The sequence below is a fragment of the Macaca nemestrina genome, chromosome 5 (assembly GCF_043159975.1).
Source record: "Macaca nemestrina isolate mMacNem1 chromosome 5, mMacNem.hap1, whole genome shotgun sequence".
In the NCBI taxonomy this organism is placed as follows: domain Eukaryota; kingdom Metazoa; phylum Chordata; class Mammalia; order Primates; family Cercopithecidae; genus Macaca; species Macaca nemestrina.
Genome location: NC_092129.1, coordinates 135,652,240 through 135,675,883, shown reverse-complemented (window position 1 = coordinate 135,675,883; position 23,644 = coordinate 135,652,240). Strand labels below are relative to the sequence as shown.

At 41.1% G+C, this 23,644-nt stretch overlaps 1 protein-coding gene across 1 annotated transcript in view; it reads right to left on the bottom strand.

The window, feature by feature from the left end:
* LOC105490917 (adhesion G protein-coupled receptor F1) overlaps positions 1–23,644 on the bottom strand; it is a 44,549-nt gene that overhangs the window by 7,695 nt on the left and 13,210 nt on the right. Inside the window, exons 2-12 of the mRNA XM_011756898.2 lie at positions 23,416–23,527; positions 22,127–22,184; positions 20,271–20,417; positions 18,442–18,615; positions 16,274–16,374; positions 14,730–14,788; positions 10,581–10,732; positions 8,642–8,805; positions 6,024–6,212; positions 2,961–4,334; positions 1,272–1,313 (exon numbers count right to left, since the gene is read on the bottom strand). Of these exons, the coding sequence (XP_011755200.2) occupies positions 1,272–1,313; positions 2,961–4,334; positions 6,024–6,212; positions 8,642–8,805; positions 10,581–10,732; positions 14,730–14,788; positions 16,274–16,374; positions 18,442–18,615; positions 20,271–20,417; positions 22,127–22,184; positions 23,416–23,484 (2,529 nt within the window). The 5' untranslated portion in view covers positions 23,485–23,527. The remainder of the gene's footprint in view (positions 1–1,271; positions 1,314–2,960; positions 4,335–6,023; positions 6,213–8,641; positions 8,806–10,580; positions 10,733–14,729; positions 14,789–16,273; positions 16,375–18,441; positions 18,616–20,270; positions 20,418–22,126; positions 22,185–23,415; positions 23,528–23,644) is intronic.

Genomic DNA, 23,644 nt, shown 5'->3' with positions numbered 1-23,644 from the left:
TTTCCTAGAAGCACTTAGTAGGCCATGAATGGATATCTGGCAGAAAGATTATTTTCTTCATCTCTTTACCTATAAACAAAACCAGAATTCAACAAAGAACAGCAGTACCAAATGCCATACTCATTCAGATTTTAGACATTAGTAGTTGGCAATAATTACTAAATTGAAGTGTATCTTTGAAGTGAAGTGAACGGTTTCCTAACCACATGAATGGTAAGACAAGGCAATTATTTAGTACAATTAAGAACAGCAAATTGCTTCTTTGTAGATAGGGGTTTGTTCATGTGCAAAATTGTTCCTATAGTTAGCAACAATTTTGCTAATTATAAAATATTTTTATTTTCTTATTAAACCAAAGACTGTACATCTATTAGCTTACTCCCTTCACCTCTCCCAACAGAATTGTTTTATGCTTGGGTTTATGAAACAAGTATATTTAAAAATTTTTTTCTATTATCTTTCACTTAAACTCACTGTTCTTCACTGGGAATTTTATTTAATGTGAGAGGCTATTTATTTGTTTATTTTTCTTCAACAGTATACTTTACTTTTTAAAATATTTTTATTTCCATAGATTATTGGGGAACAAGTGGTGTTTGGTTACATAAGTAAGTTCTTCAGTGAGATTCTGATGCACCCATCACCTGAGCAGTATATACTGCACCCAATTTGTAGTCTTTTATCCCTCACCCCCTTCCCACTCTTTTCCCTTGAGTCTGCAAAGTCCATTGTGTCATTTTTATGTCTTTGCATCCTCAAAGCTTATCTCCCATATATGAGTGAAAATATACGATGCTTGGTTTTCCATTCCTGAGTTACTTCACTTAAAATAATAGTCTGTGAGAGGCTACTAACATTTACTGCTTAAAACTCTACAATTATAGCAGTAGATATATCTTTCAGCATATTCTAAATAAATGGGTAGACTAATTGAAAGAACAAAAGAGAATTCACCTCTTAGCAAAGCAATTTTGCTATGGAATTACTGCCATACCATAATTTAAAGTAGAAAAGTCAAAGACAAAAAGAATTCCCCTTTTTTCCGACAACGTTTACATTACATGTTTGATTAGTTCTGTACAGCTTTATCAGCAGTGACTGTTTAGTTCCTTTGTTTTCTGACTGAGCCTGACCTCTCTAAAAGCACAGAATTTTATTACAAAAGTACCCATAGTCCAACCTCTTATTACATGAATAAAGGCCTCAGAACAAAGGGGAGGGGGCCTAAGATGTCTGGGCTAGGGGTTAATGAGAAAAACAAATGCACATACCTTACTGTCCAAGAGTATTCCAAAGCATAAGATAAAAAATCCCTTAAAAAAAAAAGGAATAAATCACATGTATTGTATTTTTCTTTTCCAAAAAAGAAAGCATTTATATGTAACACTATTCACCCCACATTGAAACTGCTTTCTTGTCTGTCTCCCTAAGAGACTGTAGTCTACTTGAAAGCAAGAACACCGTGCGGCCTCCACAAGTGCGTGGCACTATGCAAAGTACTCAAAAATTTTTTTGTTGATGTCTAAATAAGCAAATGACCCGGTGAATGAAGTTTTGCATGTGGAGCTTCATTCTCCCCTATTGTACCGTCCCAACCCAAAACAAATAGCATCCTTTTCTGTCTGTATCTTAGTCTTTCTTTAGAACAGGTATTTAATGTCTAAGCATCTATGATGGCAGTAGGCACAGAGATCCAATCCTATGGCCAAGTGGAGGGATTTGACCTATAACAGCACCCTTTCCTTCCAGTACAGGTCTTGGGGAACCCTTGGTAAATGTTTTGATGGACCTTGAATTCCTTCTCTCAGGCATAGCTCCTTCAGTTGGTGCTAGTTCAGACAGTGTATCACCATGAGACTGTACTCCTGCTCCCCAACAGGAGCTCCCTAAACTTGTCACTGCTAGGGGCATGCTCTATGATTGCCCTCCATACTTGCACCTGACTGTTCACCGGCTGCTGAATAGATGGAGAACCAACTAGTTTTAGGAAACATCTATTGAGCATTTGTTATTTACCAGACAATGCGACAAGTACTAAATTATCTCATTTAACCCTCATATTTATTTGATGATGTAAGTATTATTATCTCTATTTAAAAGACTAGAGAATTGAGAGACAGAAAGATTAAGCAATGTGCTAGAGGTCAAACAGTTTGTAAAGTGATGTATTTGAGCCCAGACCTATTTAACTCTAGAGCTCAAACGTTTAACCACCACTTCCCTGAGTCATTGTCTGAGGTGGTCCAACAAAACCTTCACTGAACTGGGATCGAAGGCTGTCATCCAGATTCATCAAAACCTAATGACTGCTTTGTCTACCTCCTCTCTGAACACTCTCTGACTGTGCCAAGTAAAAACCCATTCTTTGTAGCAGAGATTAGCAAACTTTTTCTGTAATGAGCCAGGTGGTAAGTACTTTAGGCTTTGTGGGCTATACAGTTTCTTTTGCAACTACTTAACTCTGCCCTTGCAGTGAAAGCAGCCATAGACCATATGTACATAAATAAGCATGGCTGTATTCCAATAAAACTTTATTTACAAAAACAGGCTACTGGTTGCATTTTGCTAGCCCCTTCTCTATTGCACCCTAGGAAATTCCTTTGCACCATTCAGAGTCAACAAGTACTTATAATATATTTCCCTTTCTCTGTTTATTTTTTTCCCAGAGTTCTGCATAAGAGAAAGAGAGCTGAGTCAGCAGCAAGACTGTTTGTCATAAGAACGCTAATAGATTTAAAACCCTGTAATGGGTTACTGAAGAATTCCAATATTCTGCTTCAGTATGATAGTAACTAAGTAAGAAAAAGAATGTTTTTCTATTTATTGTTTCCATGCAGTTTTTCTGATGGTCTTGCTGGAGGCAGGGAGATGAGATAATCTCTAGAGTGGTTTTATCTATCTGAGTTCTCTACTTATTCCAGTTACTTGACAATACAATAGGTTATTGTTATTGTTCTCACCTGTAATGCATTGAGTAAAGCAAAAATAACATGCCAAGCCGGATTCTGGTTGTCCACTAGTGTTCCTATTCCAAAGCCCCAGGTGAGCCCTAGCAGAGGGGTCAGAATGAGGAGGCTCTTCCCCATGCGGACGATGGTGGCCTTGTCATCCCGACTCAGTCTTTCCCCAACAGCCGGCCTCCAGAGCTTTGTGAGAACTAGCAGCACCACAATGAAGTTCACAGCCACAATAGCCAGTGCAGGGACAACAAAAGCCAGGAGTGGTTTGCTTCCATTGGACCAGTTAAGCCAACACACATCTTTCCTTATGTAGGTATTGCTAGGTTGTGTGACAGCAATGGTAATGACAGATATAATGAGAGGGCACCCATAACCCAGGCAAAATCCGACAGCCACCATCAAATGCCGGGCCATGTGATGGAACACGAGGATGATCCGGTAAGCCAGCAGGATGCCAAGCATGAGCATCCAGAAGAACAAAGAGAGGTAGAAGACATGTGTAAAGAACACAGCAGCTGTACAGACTCCAGAAGAGTTCACCATGGCATCCACTGTGGCACCAACAATAAACCAGATATCAGCAATCAAGAGGGACAGGGCTATGTTCACCATGCAAATATGACGTGTGTGAGAGGTTGGGCTTTTCTTAATCTGCTTCCAAAACAGAGCCTCGATGATCAGGCATAAGATGAGACTTCCAATGGAGATACCCAGTCCCACATAGGTGATCCATTTTACCACGGGGAGGATCGTAGCGGGGACAAAAGGTGACATCAACATGGAGAAGGAGGTCAAGTGAGTACATCGGCACACCACGGTGTCTGGAGTTTCATTCACTAGGTGGCAGCCTGCATTGTTCCACTGCAAATGACTGAAATCCCAAAACACACAATGAGGCTGGCTCAGGTTTGACTCTATCTTGGAAAAAAATAGGAAAACTTCATCTATGGAATAGTTTTGAATAACTGTGGATATCACAGGTCCATTGACCTGAGCATTTCCATTTTTGGAAATGGGTAGAATGTTCCCCAAAGTCAACGAGGCCATGCTGATAATAGTTTCTGGAAGGGATCTCTGGAATTGGTCTTTCCAAATTAACACACGGCCTCTGATGGGAATACTTGAATTTTGGGGTAATATTTCAATCTGATAGCTGTAATCCATTTTGGATTGACTTTTGGTCACTGGAATCCCTTTCCAGTTAATGAATTTCCGAGAAAAATTCAGAGGAAGAGCTGTCGGAGGCACCAGAGTGCTGATGTTTTCCAATGTCTGTAGTAACCGTGAGCTGGCATGCTTTTCTTCCTGCAGTAAGACTGTCCAGTTGGTTACTAAGGCTGAATTAAGGATATTGTCAGCTATATTGATGACATCCTGAAACACAAGGATGAAAGTCGGTTTGTGTTTTTGAATAAACAGATAAGAAGACTAGCAGTGGATAGTAATTAGCATTAATTACAGGAAAAATGCCCAGAGAATTGGCTCAGTCACGAACCACATTAAAACTCATCAATCAAATTTAGCTCAGTTCCTCTGTACAGCAGAAGCTTTGGGCAAAATCTTGGGTCAGCAGAATCATGTAAGTTCCAGGGTGATCACCCCAGAGCATTTGTAAATGCACTAGGGCTTCAGGACGAATGAGAAAGCATCCTGTAATTTCAGCTGTACACGTGATGTGCATTTCCTCCTCCCTGAGATGGCAAAAATGACTGCACTGCTATTCAGGCTGAGGCTCAAAGATGCAGACACTACCTTGTACTGCTTTCCCATATTATGTTTGTTCTGCTAACACCAGAAGTTCAAAACTCACATAAGAGATGCTCACATTTTTAGGTTTCTTGTTTTCTACAGTTGTTATGTTTCTTGTTTCCTACCGCATAAAGCAAAACAATTTTTAAAGTCTGGACCCAAGCATTGAACTGTCATGGGTTTTAAGGGTCAGTCTTAGCTTGAGAGATTCATTTTCCAAGCAAATCCTTGGAAGTTGTTACTTTTTCCCAAAGAATCTCTTCTCTTGCTTATGGGGCTGGCTCCCAGACATTCTGCCGCAAGCATCTGTCACTCCAAGTGAGTCTTACCCTGACCCAGCCCTCTCTGCCGTCTAGCCCAGAATCCCATGATTGTTCTACTTCTACTGCCCCTAGAAAACTGTTTTCTTTTGCTTTGTGTTTGTCTGCTTTGTTTTCACTCTTCATTGTATTTTTAGCATTTTTGTGTCATTTTGTTTCAGTTGATCTCTTGTAAACAACATGTGGTCAGGTTTTAAAAAAACAAATTAGAGTATCTTTTCTTTAACTCAGGGAGTTTAACTTACTGATATTTACTGTCACTTCTGAAACAATTTTAATCATATATAGTTAAGTATTATTGTGTGATTTAACATATATTGTATAATCCAATTTTGTAAAACATTGTGTCCTTTAACATATAAAATGTATACATCCAAAATGTTTGGAAGGATATTTATTGAACAAATATTTATTGATCACATGCTATACATCACTTGTCATTCTTCTAGGTACCGAGGCGATACCTAAAATGTAAGCTTTTAAAATGTCTATTTTAAAGTGCAGGCTACAGATACTTTATTTTTCTTTTTGCTCATTTGCACTTCCTATAGTGACCAAGTATCATTTATGTAATTTGCAAGTTAATCTTTAAATATCCAACTAAACCATAAATTCTTCAGTTAAGAGAAGTTGTTATGAAGGGAGTTCTTAAAATATACACTGTTCAAGTCTGAGCTTGTGGCCACAGGAAAGAAAAATTATAGACTGCAAACATGTTGAAAAGTCAGTACCTGTGGCACATAATGCAAAAGTTCACCCTCTCCTCTAAGCCAGGTGCTGCCCAGGTAATCTGCATAAGAGCAGCTCCGTCTTCCTTTGAACCCACACAATTGATCCCGAGTTCCTTGTATACCTCAGAGGACACAGTAAAGTTCACATAAGGACTCTTACATGGCTTTCTCTCTTTTCCAATAGTTCCTCATCTTTAAGGCTTTGTCATTCCTCCTACGGGATCAAGCATTTAAAGTGACCCCTAAGCACAGGCAGACCATACCTCCATTGTTGAATTGGACACCCTGAAATGGCTGGCCAGTGACAGAGATGAAACATTGCTCAGAATCGACACCACCGAAGCCAGATTCCCCGCTGTGGTTGATGGGCTTTGCCGAATGATGACGGAAAGATTTTGCACCAAGGATGACACAGCTGCCTCAGTGGCATTGCCTGCAATCATACTGAAACTCTAGAAGCAAAAATGGTTACATTCTAGAAAACAATGACATGCTGTGTTTTATCAAATTTAAATCAAATGTCTTGGCCATATAGAACTAACATTTGTATGGTGTGTTCTAATGTAGGATAATTACATAACAATAGTAACAAAGGCTGTTATTCAGTGATTTCTATATTTCAGACATTGCACTAGATGCTTTACCAGGGATTCATTGATTGAATTCTTTCAACGTTCTTTGAGGGAGGCACCATTATTATTTTCATTTTATAGCTAAGGAAACTGAAACTTGAAAAGATTTACTAAAAATCATTTTAATATAAATTATTATCCTAATTATACAGAAACTCATTTTCAATGAGATTTAATGACCTTCCAAAGAGCACTCAGCTGGAAATGTTAGAGTAGGTACTAATCCTGTGTTATGTTCACCACACTACGCTGAGAATGCTTTGTAAGATGGGAAAAGGGAGAAACATACATGGAGATTTGACTACTGGGCTTGTGCCAGCCCCCGTTTTGTCACAAGATTTGGAGTTTTTTCTTTTTCTTTTTTTGTGACGGAGTCTTGCTCTGTCACCCAGGCTGGAGTACAGTGGTGCGATCTCAGCTCACTGCAACCTCTGCCTCCTGGGTTCAAGAGATTCTCCTGCCTCAGCTTCCTGAGTAGCTGGGATTACAGGCATGCACGCCCAGATAATTGTTTTTGTATTCTTAGTAGAGATGGGATTTCGCCATGTTGGCCAGCCTGGTCTTGAACTCTTGACCTTGTGATCTGCCCACCTCAGCCTCCCAAAGTGCTAGGATTACAGGCGTGAGCCACCACGCCCAGCCCTAGATTTGGAGTTTTACTTCTTTCTTGAAGCTCCCATCTGCTTCTACTACACTAGGCTAATTTGGAAAGCAACAAAGAAGGGTTGTCCCCTTCCATTCAACATAAGTCCACTCGGGAGCCCAAGTGCCCCCCATTTTCCTTCTTGTTCTTCTCAACGGACAATGCCGTTTTCTGTTCAAGGCACCTGGGATCTGCCTGGAGCGAACTAGTCTCAACTATTGCTCATGTCCAGAATTGAGGCAACGAAGGCAAAAGCAAGAAGAGACCCCAGAAGCTAGCTAATCTAATCCCCTTCCCCAGTTGACAGATGAGGAAACTGAGATCCAGAAAGGGAGAAGTAAACATTCCACAGTCCTCCGATGAATACCATTCTGAGGTTTTCTATTGCATCAGCAGCAGCAAGGTCTCTGGTTGGAATAGAAGTTCTGCTCAATATGGAAATCTACTTGCTGAACAGTATCTGTGAACTGGTCTTGGGGTCCTTCTATTCTGTGACTTGAGTTCTTCTGATTCCTAGATATTTATTTCCTTCTTTCTATCTTCCTTGTCTTAATACTTGAAGCTTCCTAAGAGAGCATCATGTGGAGGGCATAGCACCTGATATGGTTTTGCTCTGTGTCCCCACCCAAATCCTATGTCGAGTTATAATTCCCAGTGTTGGAGGTGGGGCCTAGTGGGAGATGATTGGATCATGGAGGTGGTTTCTAATGGTTTAGCACCATCCCCCACATGCTGTTTCATGATACAGTTCTCAAAGGAACTGGTTGTTTAAAAGTGTGTAGTACCTCCCCCATTCTCTCTCTCTCTCTTTCTCTCTCTCTCTTTCTCTGTCCTGTCACCATATGAGGATGTGCTTACTTCCCTTTCGCCTCTTGCCATGATTGTAAGTTTCCTGAGGCCTCCCCAGATACGCCTTCTGTACATCCTGCACAACAGTGAGTCAAACCTCTTTTTCTTTATAAACTACCCAGTCTCAGGTAGTTCTTTATAACAATGTGAGAACAGACTAATACAGCACTGGACTGGGAGTCAGGTGACCATGCTTCTAATTCAAAACTATTGCTACCAAAGGAACTATTGACCCCTTGGTCTTTTGTTTTCTGATCTGTAAAATGAGGTTGGTAAACCAGATGCCCCTTAAGGTCCATTGCAGTTCAATCATTTTATAAGGTTCACCTTTGTCTGACCCACTCCTTGCCCTAATTTCTGATATAGATATATCCTTACTTGTACGAAGCCTGCTAGCTTATGACTCACACCTTCACTCCTCTTTAATTTCCAGGTCTTCTGAACTTCTAAGGCCAGTTTAGTTGCTGCTCTACCATCCATCACAGACCTCCTCAGCATTGATACACTCCTCCACAACACCTCTGCCTGAGAAAACTATCAGCTCTGTCTTTTGTGTTGCAACCTAGACTCTGCTGCCCAGACGCTATCACCCATGCACGACTCCACGGGTTCACCAAGGTCTGATGTCTCCTTGCTCTTTGCATACTGGCCAGTTATGCACGTAGGTATACTTACCCTCCACCTAGCCATGCTAACTGGGAGATTGCCACTCTGAAACTCGAAACCAGGGCAAGTCTACAAAGTGAAAATGCCTCACCTTCTTCAGTTCTTCAAGCTGAGGGAGCACGCAAGTCTCCCTTATGGCCTGCCACCCAGATGATTGGCACCTGGCTGTGATGCTTCCCCTGTAGCCACTGCGGCAGGGCAGGGTATATTCATCATCCTTGGACCCAAATCCAAAGACAATGTCATTACACTGGGCTGGAAACAAAAGAAGACAACGAAGAAAAATGATCCTAGAATATCCTGGCACTCTATATACACCATGTAGTCATGTTTAACTGTTTTGGAAGTCATATTTTTGGAGATGAAATCCAGGCAAAATTCAGAAGTAGGAGAAGTTTGTCTTTGATGCCCAGCTTCCTGACCTCTCCTTCCAGGTGTCTGATCTGTGCCAACAATATCACCTTTAATGGGCTATCAACTAGTAAGTATTAGGTGATAATAAGGAATGATGTGATCACTCTCAGGAAATATTTTTACTCTTTAAAGGAACATTAGAAAGCCAGACAATTTTCCAGACACTATAGAATAAAGCAGTAATGATATGGTTAAAAGATGGGCAATTGTTATTTGTGAGTAGCACTTCCTACCTGTACTCCTTTAAGCATTTCTCACATTGCAACCAATTGGTACTCTTGCTGATGGCTCTTAGTAATGCATTCTTACCATGATTGGAACTAGGAGATAGAGACATTAACTAAAAGATACACAAGGGCTATGATTTTTTTTTTTTTTGAGATGGAGTTTCACTCTTGTTGTCCAGGCTGGAGGACAGTGGTGTGATCTCTGCTCACTGCAACCTCTACCTCCCAGGCTCAAGTGATTCTCCTGCCTCAGCCTCCCTATATCTGGGATTACAGGTGCACATCACCATGCCTGGCTATGTATGTATGTATGTATGTATGTATTTATTTATTTATTTATTTATTTATTTATTTATTGTGACCAAGTCTTGCTCTGTCGCCCAGGCTGGAGTTAAGTGGAGCCATCTCGACTCACTGCAACCTCCACCTCCCAGATTCAAGTGATTCCCCTGCCTTGGCCTCTCAAGTACCTGGGATTACAGGTGCGTACAACCACGCATGGCTAATTTTTTTTTTTTTTTTTTTTTTTTTTTTTAGTAGAGGCGGGATTTCACCATGTTGGCCAGGCTGGTCTCAAACTTCTGATCTCATGCAATCTGCCCGCCTTGGCCTCCCAAAGTTCTGGGATTACAGGCGTAAGTCACTGCGCCGGGCCTGGCTAACTTTTGTGTTTTTAGTAGAGACGGGGTTTCACCATGTTGGCCAAGCTGATCGTGACCTCCTGACCTCAAATGATCTGCCCACCCTGGCCTCCCAAAGTGCTAGGATTACGGATGTGAGCCACCGCACCCAGTCAGGGTTAAGATTTTTGTTTGTTTTCACCATTGCTGCATTTTAACTATGTAGACACTTTGGACTCTCAGTAAATATTTATCGAATAAATGTTGTTGAAAGAGAGTGGTACAAATTTTGGTAGGAAAGGCGTAAGATTTAATGTAAAAGGAAAAGATAAATATATGAAGAAAAACTGTGTGTGTGTGTGTGTGTGTCTGTCTGTGTCTGTCTGTCTGTCTGTCTTTATATGTGTTAAAGACATGATTTCTTGGATTGCGACTTAGGAATATTGTCAGCCTTAGGACGCTTTCAACACGTATACCAGTCAACTATTGCTGAGCCCTTTCCCTCACAGCCTACAGGGAAGTCAGTTCTCCACACTGTTTACACTAAGAGGTACAGATCAGAATTCCAACTAGCAAGAATTTGAAATAGTCAGTTGAAGTTAAGTTTCATCATGGCGGGGTGCGGGGAAACAGCTGCCTGTTTGTACTGAAAGGCAGTTAGAGAACAATTCTTTATTGAAATGTCTCAAATCTACTTCCTGAGGACACAAATGAACTACTAATTAAAGGGGTCTCTTAACCTAAGCAGAGAATGAGAATCCAGCATTACCTTTTCTGAACACTCTGAAAGAGCAGTCTTCTAATGGAAACAGCATGTGAAGGGCTGTCTTAGCCTTCTTGGCAACCTGTTCAATGGCTGACAGCAGTTCAGATGCACTGCTGGAACCAACAACTTCATACCCAGCAACAATGCTTCCATTTCTGCAGTGATTTTGGGGAAAGAGAAATGAGATTCACTACTTATTCGTTCATTCACTCAGGGCCTATGATATGTGTACATGGCATTGGGTCCACAGGAATAAAGAAACAGAGCTTACCTTCTAGTGGACAAGGCAAGGCAAATAAAAAACAAGTATCCACCAAAAATACATACATATATATATAAATTTATCTGTATATATACTTACCCTCCACCTAGCCATGCTCACTGGGAATATCTATATATATACAGATATAATTATGGGACCCCACATTAAATAAAGCTGGTTAGTGAAGGCTTTTTTGTGCTGAGGGTCTTTGAAGCTGAGGCCTGCGGCCAGCTATGCAAAGAAAAAAAGCCAGCTATGCAAAGAACATTGGTGTGGAATGTCAGCACACGTAAAGGTCCTGAGGCAGGAAAATGCCTGTGAGTTTGACAAGCTTAAATACTAGGATGATTGAAATTCAACAGCAAGGGAACAACAGCAGGAGATGATATTGGAGTGGTACCAGGAGCCAGATCTCATAGGACATTAGAGTTGGGATTTCATTCTTTATTAAAAAGTTTTCTTCTTTATTAAAAGGTAGTGGCATCATAAGATTTATCTTTTAAGACCATAAGGGCTGCTGTGTAGAAAACAGATGGAAGGGAAGCCAGCAAGGAACAGGGAACCCAGTTAGGAAAGAGCTGGTGGTGGCTTGAACTAGTTGGGTAGCTGTGCATGTGGTCAAATTCAGGTTTTATTTGGAGCTAGAGCCATAGAACTTACTAATGGAGAAGATTTGGGGTATGAAAGAAAGAAATTAGTCAATAATTCCAAGGAATGGAAAAACAAGTTTTTGTATATTCTTACAATGGAGTACTACTGGGCTACAAGAAGGAAGGAACCACTGATAGAAAAATGAGGATGAATCTCAATGACATTATGCTGAGTGAAAGAAACCAAACACGAAAAAAAAAAAAAAAAACTGGATTATTCTATTTACGTGAAGTTCTGGAATAGACTAAACTTTTGGGGTTGTGAGAATGCTCCATCTTGATAGGAAGGGACTTGCACAAGCTTTTGTCAAAGCTGCTCGAGTTGTACCCAAAGCTTGAGCACATAACTGTGTGCAAGTTATACCTCAATAAAAGAAATTATAGCACAGGATGGCTCCAAGGATTGGGTCTCTGCAAGTGGAAGAATAGCATTGCTGTAATGGAAGTAGGGAAGACAGTGGGAAAAATAAGTTGTAGGTTAGGAAGGGGAGAGTCAGAGGATTCCCAGTTTGAACATGTGACATTTGACATGCCAGCTGGAAAACCAAGTGGAGATTTTCAAGTAGGCAGTTGGATATTTGGGTCTAGAGTTCAGGGGAGTGCCCAAGCTCAAGTAATAAATTTAGAATCTATCAGCATACAGATGTGTTTGAAACCATGAAAGCACGAGATCACATATATTAAGTCAATCCTGCAATAATAAATCACAAGATAAGCAGCGTACCATTCCCATTTTATAGATAAGAGAACTGAGGCCCAATGAGAAGTTGGGTCAGAAAATTATTCATTACTAATTGATCAGAAGCTCTGCAGCTCAAATTCGTACTACATTGAACTTCTGCTCACAATGTATAAATAAGTGCAGACACCCTTTTGTGTAATGATGGTCGCAATACCTTTGCATCGATATGTCCCTTCTATTGATTACGAAGTATTTTCCTGCTTATTACTGATTTGATTTAATGAAGTTAAACCAGGTTCCACAGGTGTATAACTGTCCTGTTTGACAGATAAGTAAATACAATGAGAGATTAAGATTTATTTTAATCTGGGCATGGTGACTCATGCCTGTAATTCCAGCATTTTGGGAGGCCAAGGTGGGTGGATCATTTGAGGCCAGAAGTTTGAGACCAGCCAGGTCAACATGGTGAAAACCTTCTTTATTTTTCAAAAGAATTTTTTAAAAAGACATTTATTTTAAATCATATATGCAAAACGTAAAACTTTAGACTGGGCTTGGTGTCTCATGCATGTAATCCCAGTATTATGGGAAGCTGAGGTAGGAAGATCGCTAGAGCCCAGGAGTTTAAGACCAGCCTGAGCAACGTAGCAAGACCTCAACTAATTAGGCAAGCATGATGGCACATGCCTGTGGTCCTAGCTACCAGGGAGGCATAGGTGGAATTGCTTGAACCCAGGTGGTCAAGGCTGCAGTGAACTGAGATCGCACCACTCCACTCCAGCATGGACAACAGAGTGAGACCCCATATTAAAACAAAATGAAACAAAACAAAAGTAAAACCTCAAAAGTTGTAGTTTATAGACTTGTGCCTACTTTTACTGTGATTTTGTCTACAAATTATTGCAGACAGCTTATAAGATATACATGATAGAATATAAAGTAGAAGTATAGATAGAAAACAAGGATAACAGAAAAGAAAAATATGAATATTGAAAGTATGATTAACTATATAAATTTCAATATAAAAAAAGAAGCAGTGTTTTTGCTAGTATTGAATTTTAAAGAAAACTATACATGTATGACTTAAAAGGACAATGCCCAGGACAATGTGTTTATAGCAAATGCTGTTGAAAATTTTCTATGGGTTGGCCGGACGCAGTGGCTCACACCTGTAATCCCAGCACTTTGGGAAGCCAAGGCAGGCAGATCATGAGGTCAGGAGATCAAGACCATCCTGGCTAACACGGTGAAACCTGTCTCTACTAAAAATACAAAAAAATTAGCCAGGCATGGTGGTGGGCACCTGTAGTTCCAGCTACTTGGGAGGCTGAGGCAGGAGGATGGCGTGAACCTGGGAGGTGGAGGTTGCAGTGAGCCGAGAACGTGCCACTGCACTCAAGCCTGGGTGACAGAGCGAGACTCCATCTCAAAAAAAAAAAAAAGAAAGAAAAAGAAAAAAGAAAAGAAAAGAAAAGAAAAAGAAAATTTCCTATGGGTGTTTTTAAGTTAACTGTGAAAAAAATATAACAAGTCAAGTTCTCTGACCTCTGAGCCACTTTCTCTAACAAGCAGACAGACTATTAATAGTTGGTAATTAATGTACACGTAGATAACTAACTAAACAACTTTTGGAATTAAGGCATAAACAAAAAGATAATTTACTAAATATTTCTTTATTTGCTGTAAACAATGACTACTGGGTTTTGAACTATGATGTATACATGATGTCTGTGCAAAGATATTTCACCCAAAGCCCCACTTCTGGCTCCAAATTATGAGGCATCATATCTCCTGTGGTTGCTGAAGGAGAAAATCCACCCTTCGACAACCCACAACCCTTATCCCCAACCCTCACTTTTTCCCATGGACGAGCACCATGATCTCCTGCCTTCTTCCAAGTTTCTGCCCTACTACTATTGTTTTGTACTTCTACTCACTGACCCACAGTTTTGAGAATGCTTTTCAATATTTAAGGTCCTAGGCCAGATGTGGTGGCTCATGCCTGAAATCCCAGCACTTTGGGGGCCGAGGCAGGCAGATCACCTGAGGTCAGGGGTTTGAGACCGGCATGGCCAACATGGTGAAACCCTGTCTCTACTAAAAATACAAAAAAGTTAGCTGGATGTCGTGGTGGGTGCCTGTAATCCCAGCTACTTGGGAGGTTGAGGCAGGATAATCTCTTGAACCCCATAGGCAGAGGTTGCAGGGTTACAGTGAGCCTAGATTGCACCATTGCACTCCAGCCTGGGTGATTAAATTAATTTAATTTAAAATTTTAATTAAATTTTAAATTTTTAAATTAAAAATTAATTTTAATTTTTACAGAGTGAAACTGTCAAAAAAAAAATTAAGGTCCTAAACTCATTTAAGTAAGAATCCAGGCTTTCCTCTTCAGGCTTTTTAAAGCATTACAGATCCTTCTTCACTTAGTAAAAATCCTACTATAAAGATGAATTCTGTCCTGTTTTCTGTCAGGGTCATCTAAAAACAGCTCTCTGCCTTCTGCAGAACTGGCCCCCAATTCTTAGATGCCCTTCTAAGACCATTGTGTTACTTACCGAAATTGGGTGACCTGAACAGACTCAAAACCTTGAATTCTTTTGTATGCTTTTTTAAGCTTAGAAAGAGAACAAAGAGCAATGTGTTAATTCTTCTTCCCATACTTCAGAAAGACATTTGAGCAAAAAGTTGAAACAGACAATAAATAAATCAACAGTAGCAAAGGAGTAACGAAAAGAGATACAGTGGGAAATAATTGCATGTCATACAAATACAGTTAAAATAACAGTTGTGAATGTATACACACACACACATATCCATACATATACATGTATAAAATGTACGTTTGAGATTGCTAATATATTGTGAATAACCAACTGCTTAGAATAGGAGATGAATTTGATGCCAGATCATAGAATAAATTTACCCAAAATCCATTTTTCCTTGGCTATTAATTTTTACAGGTACTTAGACTGAATCCATCTTTTTTTTTTTTTTTTTTTTTTGAGACGGAGTCTGGCTCTGTCACCCAGGCTGGAGTGCAGTGGCCGGATCTCAGCTCACTGCAAGCTCCGCCCCCCGGGTTTACGCCATTCTCCTGCCTCAGCCTCCCGAGTAGCTGGGACTACAGGCGCCCGCCGCCTCGCCCGGCTAGTTTTTTTGTATTTTTTTAGTAGAGACGGGGTTTCACCGTGTTCGCCAGGATGGTCTCGATCTCCTGACCTCGTGATCCGCCCGTCTCGGCCTCCCAAAGTGCTGGGATTACAGGCTTGAGCCACGGCGCCCGGCCATAAGTATTTGCTCGGGTCTTCAGTTAGAGCTACACCTGAGCCAGCATCCTAGGTGGAGGGACACTGATCTAGTTTTTATGTGACTTTATTATAAAATTGAGAGTTTTGCTTATTAACTCTCTTCACTCTCTAACAACAGAGTTTTCTTTATAGAATAAATCCCAAATGCTGACAATTGAGCTTAGATCACGAATTTTTTTTTCTTTTTCTTTTTTTTTTTTTTTTTTTTTTTTTTTTTTGAGGTGGAGTCTCACTCTGTTACCCAGGCTGGAGTGCAATGGCACAATCTCAGCTAACTACAAACTTCACCTCCCGGATTCAAGCGATTCTTGTGCCTCATCACCTGAGTATCTGGGATTACAGGTGTATGTCACATGCCCTGCTAATTTTTGTATTTTTTGGTAGAGATTGGGTTTCACCATGCTGGCCAGCTGGTCTCGAACTCCTGACCTCAAGTGATCTGCCTACCTCAGCCTCCCAAAATACTGGGATTACAGGTGTGAGCCACTGCACCCAGCCCATAAAAATTTTTTATAAAAAATAAAAAGAGAAAATAATCAAGAAGTCTTAGTATATTACTCAAATAAGTGAGCAAAACTGAACACAGCAAAAGTGCAAAGAAGTCAGCTGCTAAACTTTCCTAGAAAGAAGATGCTCAGAGAATTTCAACTGTGGGCAGAGCAAATAACTGCTCTGTAATAGCTCACTGAAAATGAATAATTAAGAATATATTAAATATACATGCTGAATTGAAAACATTTGAACTTGAGCGTAGCAAACAATTCCTTATATAATGAGTAGAAAGAGCTTACTTGAATTTCAATTCCAGTTGCATATTTGGAGTATATAGCAGAAGATGAATTCAAAAGGTCATTTGTAAATCTTTCATTAATTTTGAAAGTGCCCCAAATCTCTGTAGGAAATAAAAATAAGTTTATAGATATAATATATTTCTAACTTGATTTTATTAGTAGTATACAATTATAGAAGTACAATTTGGAGTCATCTATTCAACAGTGATGTTTCAAATTTTTTTCATAAGAAATATTCACCTAAAATAACACAGGATGCATACATAAAACCAGAGTTTTCAATTGCAGATTTGGAACAGTTAATAGGGAAGTACTGGTAGTCAAGGCAACCTTAAAACTAGGTAAATGCGTGGCATCTCATGTGTCACTAACGAAAGCATTCACTGAACACTGAAATGTGTCTTCATCTAGGCAATAAGCTTAAGCATTGTCCCTATTAAAAATTAAACGATGACACTAACAGCAGCACTACTTGCTAACTCCAACACCTTCCTTACCTACCCATTGCCAGTACTTCTCTGCACTGGGACAATTCTCTATGTGGACAAATCCCATTTATCCTTCATTCAGGACCTAATCAAATGTCATCTCTTCCACAAAGGTCTTCTCTAATCCTCAGATGCAGAGTCTTTCTCTCCTATAAATTCTTACAGTACTTTATCCCTATCTCCCTCCCAGCCTCTTACATATTCCTAAACATCGATTTGTGTACGTCTCATCTATGCACATCTCCACAGTACTGTGGGAAGCTCCTCATAAGTGTCATCCCTGTCTGATCCAGCTTGGTATCTTTCAAAGACGGATTAGACATGGACCATCTTTTCTTCCCTTCCCTTCCCTTCCCTTCCCTTCCCTTCCCTTCCCTTCCCTTCCCTTCTTTCCTTCCTTCCTTCCTTGTTTCTTTCTTTCTTTCTCTCTTTCTTTCTTTCTTTCTTTCTTTCTTTCTTTCTTTCTTTCTTTCTTTCTTTCTTTCTTTCTTTCTTTCTTTCTTTCTTTCTTTCTCTCTCTCTCTCTCTCTCTCTCTCTCTCTCTTTCTTTCTTTCTTTTTGAGACAGGGCGTCACTTTTGTCACCCAGGCTAGAGTGCAGTGGCACGATCTTGGCTCACTGCAGCCTCAACCTCCTGGGTTCAAGCAATCCTCTTCCCTCAGCCCCCCAAGTAGCTGGTACTACAGGCACACACCACCACACCCAGCTAATTTTTGTATTTTTTGCAGAGATACATTTTCGCCATGTTGCCCAAGCTGGTCTCGAACTCTTCCTGAGTTCAAGCAATCAGCCTGCCTTAACCTTCCAAGGTGCTAGGATTACAGGTGTAAGCTGCTGTGCCCATCTTTCAAAACATAGGCTTTCATCAACATTTGTTGAAGAAATGACATTATTTTCTTTCTTGTATTACAGCCTGGCCTCTCCAATGAGTCTCTTAATTCATAGACAGCAAGAGAAATTCTTCTTCATACTAGGAGAGCCAGTATTCCCAATTAAGCTGAGCTATTTCAGGCTCACTCTTTGCTCAATTCCACCAATATCTGGGGCTTCCAGTTAACTGAAGTAATCATTGCAGGAGCTTTTTAAAGTCTTTCATGCCCTGGAGTCCGTGTCATTTGGCTAATCTCATCTTTCATTGAACAGAAACCTAAGTTAGCCATAGCTCCCTCAGCTACCACTGGTTTCCTAAGCTAGACTTTCAGCTTTTGTTTTGTTTTAACAAGGCATTCAGTACACATATTTGTTGACAATTGACAGCATTTCTTTTAATGGAATGATTCACTGTGTGTTCCTCCCTGCATTCACATCTCTAGACTTCCCTTTTCTTGAAATTGATGTTGGCAAAAGAGGTGAAAAGAGAGTAGGAAGACAAATGTTGCTTACTCAAGCAGTTCCTCATTTTGGAATTTTAGCAACTCTCCCTCAATCTCAATAGAATCATATGATTGCAGAGCTGAGCTGGATGGACCTAAAGGTTGAAGTGACCGTCACATGTGTTTCTGGATCTTCTGTACTATGAAAACTCTCACTGTGTCCAGCCAGGCCCAACATAATATATAATCACTGTCCCTCAATCTCCCTGTAAACAAACAGTGACTAACAAGACGATGAGCCAGAGTCCCTTCTCTGTTGCATGTTGGGGTGGGAGAAGACCCAGCCCGAGCATTCTTTGTTGCTTACTTGTTCTCTCACAGAAATTGACGCTCTGGCTGAGATTGTTGAGATGACATTCACAGCTTGGGAGTGCTCCAGCCGTGTGAAGGTAGCAGTTCTGGGGATCGAGGCATGAGGGAGGAAACCAGGTGTAGCCGTCTTCACAGGTACACTGCAGGACCCCATTCAGGTTGTTGCAGGCTGCACAAAAAAATAGAACTCAGTCTCCTGGATTCTGGTTTATAAACTGACTACTGCTGAGTAGTGATTTTATTTTTTATATGTTTATTTTTCAGATTAACTTCCCACATCTTCTATGAGTTTTGTTTTGGTTTGTTGCCCAGGTTAGAATACAGTGGCATGATCTCAGCTCACTGCAAACTCTGCCTCCTGGGTTCAAGTGATTCTTGTGCCTCAGTCTCCTGAGTAGCTGGGATTACAGGCATGCACCACCACCCCTGGCTAATTTTTGTATTTTTAGTAGAGACAGTATTTCGTCATGTTGGCCAGCTGGTCTTGAACTCCTGAGCTCAAGTGATCTGCCTGCCTTGGCCTCCGAAAATGCTGGGATTACAGGCGTGAGCTGCTGCACCCAGCCCTGAGTAGTGATTTCTGATCCTTAGCGCTGATTGGAATCTGGACCAAGGATTTGATTGGTGCAAAAGTAATAGCAATTTTTTGCCATTAAAAGTAAAATAATGGTAATATTTCTCACCAAAAGCCAGAAGGATGAAGCCAGGATGGCAATATATTTAAGGTAAGGAAATGTCCAACTCAATAAATTCTGAGGTTAGTATCGGAAAGCTAACAAACATAAAGCTACAATGGCTGGGATTAGCATGCAAAAGAAGGATGTATGCTCCATACATAGCCACTGCAATGGAAGAGAGAAGCAGAAGAGGACATTTGTAATAGGACAGATATTTAAAGGATTCTAGAGGGTATTTGACCACCATCTCATTGGAGACTCCTTTCCATCCACCTGCCACCACTCCCAGGTAGGCCTTATAAGCAAGATGACAAAGGCAGAGAAACATTTTCGGGGAAAGTCATGATGAAAAGTTTCTCTAGTAGCAATCTTCTATGCCTACCCCCTTCTATCACACCTGAAATTCCCACCGAAGTCATTTTTTTTTCAGTAGATCAAAAAGCAGGGCAAAGTCACTGGATACCTTTGTGAAAATATGCACAGTGTGCAGTGAATGGTTCTCAAGCTTTATTGCACAACAGAATCACCTGGAAGATCTCACCCTGGAGTTTCTGATCCTCTAAGTCAAGATGAATGAAGAATTTGCATTTCTGTTAAGTTCCCTAATGCTGCTGCTGCTGCTACTGCTAGCCTGGGGACCACCACGCTTTAAGAATCACTGCTTTAGATCAATAATTTAACTTCTCTGAACCCCACCTTTGTGCTTATTAGTGCTGTTTGCCAAATATTTCTTGCCATCTTCCAGGTACACAGGATTGCATATCCTAGTCCCCTGAAGTTAAGTGGAGCCACGGAGCCAGTTCTAACCAATAAGTTGTGGGTAGAATTACTGTGGTCACTTCTGAGTCAGAGAATTTAATTGCCTATGGAAAACTCTCCAGTGTTTCATTTATTTTTGACTTAGCATGGATGGGTACATATGAGATAGGGTCTGATACATCACTCTGCATACTGGTGGCAACATAAACAGCCCTCTGCCAATCTGCAATGGACACGTAGCATGAAGAAGAAATAAAGCATTTATTCTTTTAAATCACATAGATTGTAGGGATGATTGTTTCCACAGCATAACCCATCCTGATAGCATAACCCTGAGTGATACACCCGCCTTCTCCATTTACATATCCAGTCACTGAGAGCCACTTACACGTGGTAGCCTTTGCTCTGATAATCGTGAGCCCGTGTGACCATAATAATGGAGGCTTCAAGAGCTTCAGAAAATTCCTCAAATCTCTTTTCTCCTTGGAATCTCTATAGGTCACCTGAAGCAGCAGCTCATATTCTTGGACTGGGCCTAAAGAGAGAAAGAGAGTCAGAAACCTTTTTTTCTGTCCATGGGGAAAATATTACTGAGGAAGTGACTGAGAAACAATCATCAAATTCAGCCTGAAGATCAGGGACTCTATCACGCTGCTTGTTCTTGAGTTCCTCTCATCCAAACATGGACTAAAAATGAATACCCAGGATAAACACAAGCCGATGGCTCCCACACATGCCGAATATACGTCTGTCCTCTTACTTCTGCCAGGCCAGCTGCCCCGGTGCTGCCTGTCCCTCCCCAGAATCACTCTCTCAATGTTACACAGTTCCTCACGGCGCACCCACAGTCAAGCTTCAGGTGTTGAGACTGAAGGGGGAAGAGGTGAGGAAATCCAAGTCAACCTTCCCTCCCCTGCCCCCAGCTCTGATCTCCCTGAAGTATCTCCAATATAAGACCCCTCACTCTCATACTTACGAAGAGCCCTTTCTTCTCCTGTGAAAATATTCCATTTGTTAGCTGAGTTTGGGTATTTATATGAAATCCAAAAGCAAAACAAAACTAAACTTTCCCTTGAGGCTTGATGCACCCTCACCTCCAGCTCATCATTTCTGGACAGCACCTTTTCTTTCCCCATGGAGAAGCCATTAACTGATTTTGAAAGGGAAAGGAGGGGAATCCTATGAGTCTTCTCCCATCCAAAATTCACTTAAGTCCATTCACATAAAACTTGGCATGGAATTCCCAGGGGCTTCAAGGTCCCCCAAAGCTCACCTATGAAAGACCCGACATCCCACACCATTGCACCCCAGTCCCATCTCTTACTCTCCCATCTCCTTACAGACTGGAGCCTCTTCCCCAGGCATTGAAAGTCCTCTCTGAGTGGTGGGAGCTGACGTGAGTCCCATTCCTACTGTCCAAGAAGGTGAGGAGTGGGGAACAGGGAAATGGGTGGCCTTGCTCACATCGTCAGGGGTTAATGGCACTGGTTCTGGAGCCAGATTGACTGGATTTGAATCCTGGTCTCTGCCCCTAGTTCTGTGCCTTAGTTTCACTATCTGTAAAATAAAGATGACCACTGTACCTAACTCAGAGGGTCAGTGTGAGGGTTTAATTCATCTAATGCACTTCAAATAGACCTGCCACATAGTAACATCCCAATAATAGTTGCTATATTTGTATTGTTATTTTTACTGTCAGGAAAATTGTATTCATGTCATTACAAGTTGAAATTTTGATTTCATTTTCCCAAAGAAGTGTAGCCTTGCATGGTGATAGGTGCTACGGTACTATTAGCAGATTGCTGTATGGCAGATTCATTGCATGATAGGAAAGCTATTGTGGACTGATCCAGGAACCTAACAACCACATGTGCATCACTGTTTCTATGAGGAAATGTGTTCAACACTAGAAACATCAGATCCACAAACTAAATTTCAGAACACAACTCATTTCTAGACTGGAACTATGGCCATTAATTACATTGTTAGAATCAAGGCACAGAAGAAAAGGGCGTGTGTGAACAGCTACTTGCCAGGTCTGATGTAAGACGCTATGCTCTGATGATATTATTTAATCTTCACAAATGTCCTGCTCATAGGAATTACTGTCATTCTCCTTGTACATATTTGGATGTTTAATAATATGCCTAGGATCATACAACCAGTCAAAGGCACTGCTGGGATTAGAACCCTGGTCCCTTGACACCAAAATCCACTGCACCATGCTGTCTGACAGAGCCTCACCTAGATGTTTTCTCTTATTCACAGTGAGTTCTCTTTTTGTTTTGATGCCATCATTTCTCTGTTAAAAAGAAAACAGATAGTTATGGTGAGACTTTGAAGAGTTGTGCTTCATAAGGCCTCGCTGAGTTTCCCAGACGAATTAAAATCATGAATCTAAAACCCAAGCCAGGGATGGTGGAGAGGCGGTCAGGGAAGGCCTCACTGGAGCAACTTTTGAGCAAACACCTGAAGGGTAAGAGTATGCCTGGCAGGTAAAGGCAGAATGAGGATACGAGAGCCGCGGAGAGAGGAGAGAGAGAGGAGAGGCACAGGAGGTGGGGTCAGAGGGTGTCTGGGGAGGCAGGTTGTACAGGCCTTTATAGGCCACGGAAAAGATTTTATCTTTTCCTCGAGTGAGATGAGAAACCGCTGGGGAGCTCTGAACAGGGGAAAGACATGCTGTAACTTACTTTGTAGCAGGCTCAGTCCTGAAGCCCTGCTAAGAACAGCTGAGCACAGAAGCAATGAGTGTATTTCAGGGGTGGTTGAAATTATGCAGGTGAAAGACAATGAAGGTGTGGATCAAGGTAGCAGCCACGGAAGTAGTGAGAAGTTTTTGAATTCTGGATATATTTTAAAGATAAAGCTTAAAAAGTAATGTCAGTGGTTTAGATATGGAATGTGAGAAGAGTCAAGCATGATTCTTAAGGTTTTTTTGCCTAAGTGGCTGGAAAGATAGTGATACCACCTGCTGAGACAGGCAAGAAGGAGTGGGTTCGATTTTGGACAAATGAAGTTCGGAGGTCTACTGGGTGCCCAGCTGGAAATAACACGCAGGTAATGGACATGTGAGTGTGGACAGGGGAGAGGTCTGAGATGGAGCTATACAGCTGGGAGTCATCAGTACGTAGAGAATATTAAAACCATGATCCTAGATGAAAGCATCACGAAAGCGAGTGTAGATAGGGAAGAGAGTGTCAAAGGATTGCTAACGTCCATCTATGTGACTTTTCTGCATCCAAGAAGCCATAGTAGAGAATATGTTGAACTGGAAAAGATCTCTAAGATAGTTTAATCAAAGATCCTTCTTTCGCAGTTTGATCATCTAAACTCCGAAGAGATGAAATGACTTACTTATCCAAGGCCACACAATGAATGTTGGTCATGTTGAAACGAGAACTCAGGACTTCGGATCTCAAGTACATTAAATTATGCAGTTGCAGTCCCCTAAAGAGTGAGGGGTTCTAAAAGTGCCAGAAGGAGAGAGGAGAGATAGTTGAGAAGAGATATGAGATATAGCACCAACTTACCCCCAGGAAGCCACCGTGGCCATCAGTGAAGGTGAAGAAAGAAATGAGCCACAGCACTCCAACTTTCATTTTCCCTGGACTGAGCAGCAGCAGTCAGGTGCATAGTCTGTGACTAAACAAGCAGGGTATCAGGTAAGGTAGAGGCATAAAAACAAGAAATTCAAGCCAAAATGTAAAAATGCACACAGTGGTAGGGCCTCGCTGAGCTGATCCGAGCCCCTGGGTATTT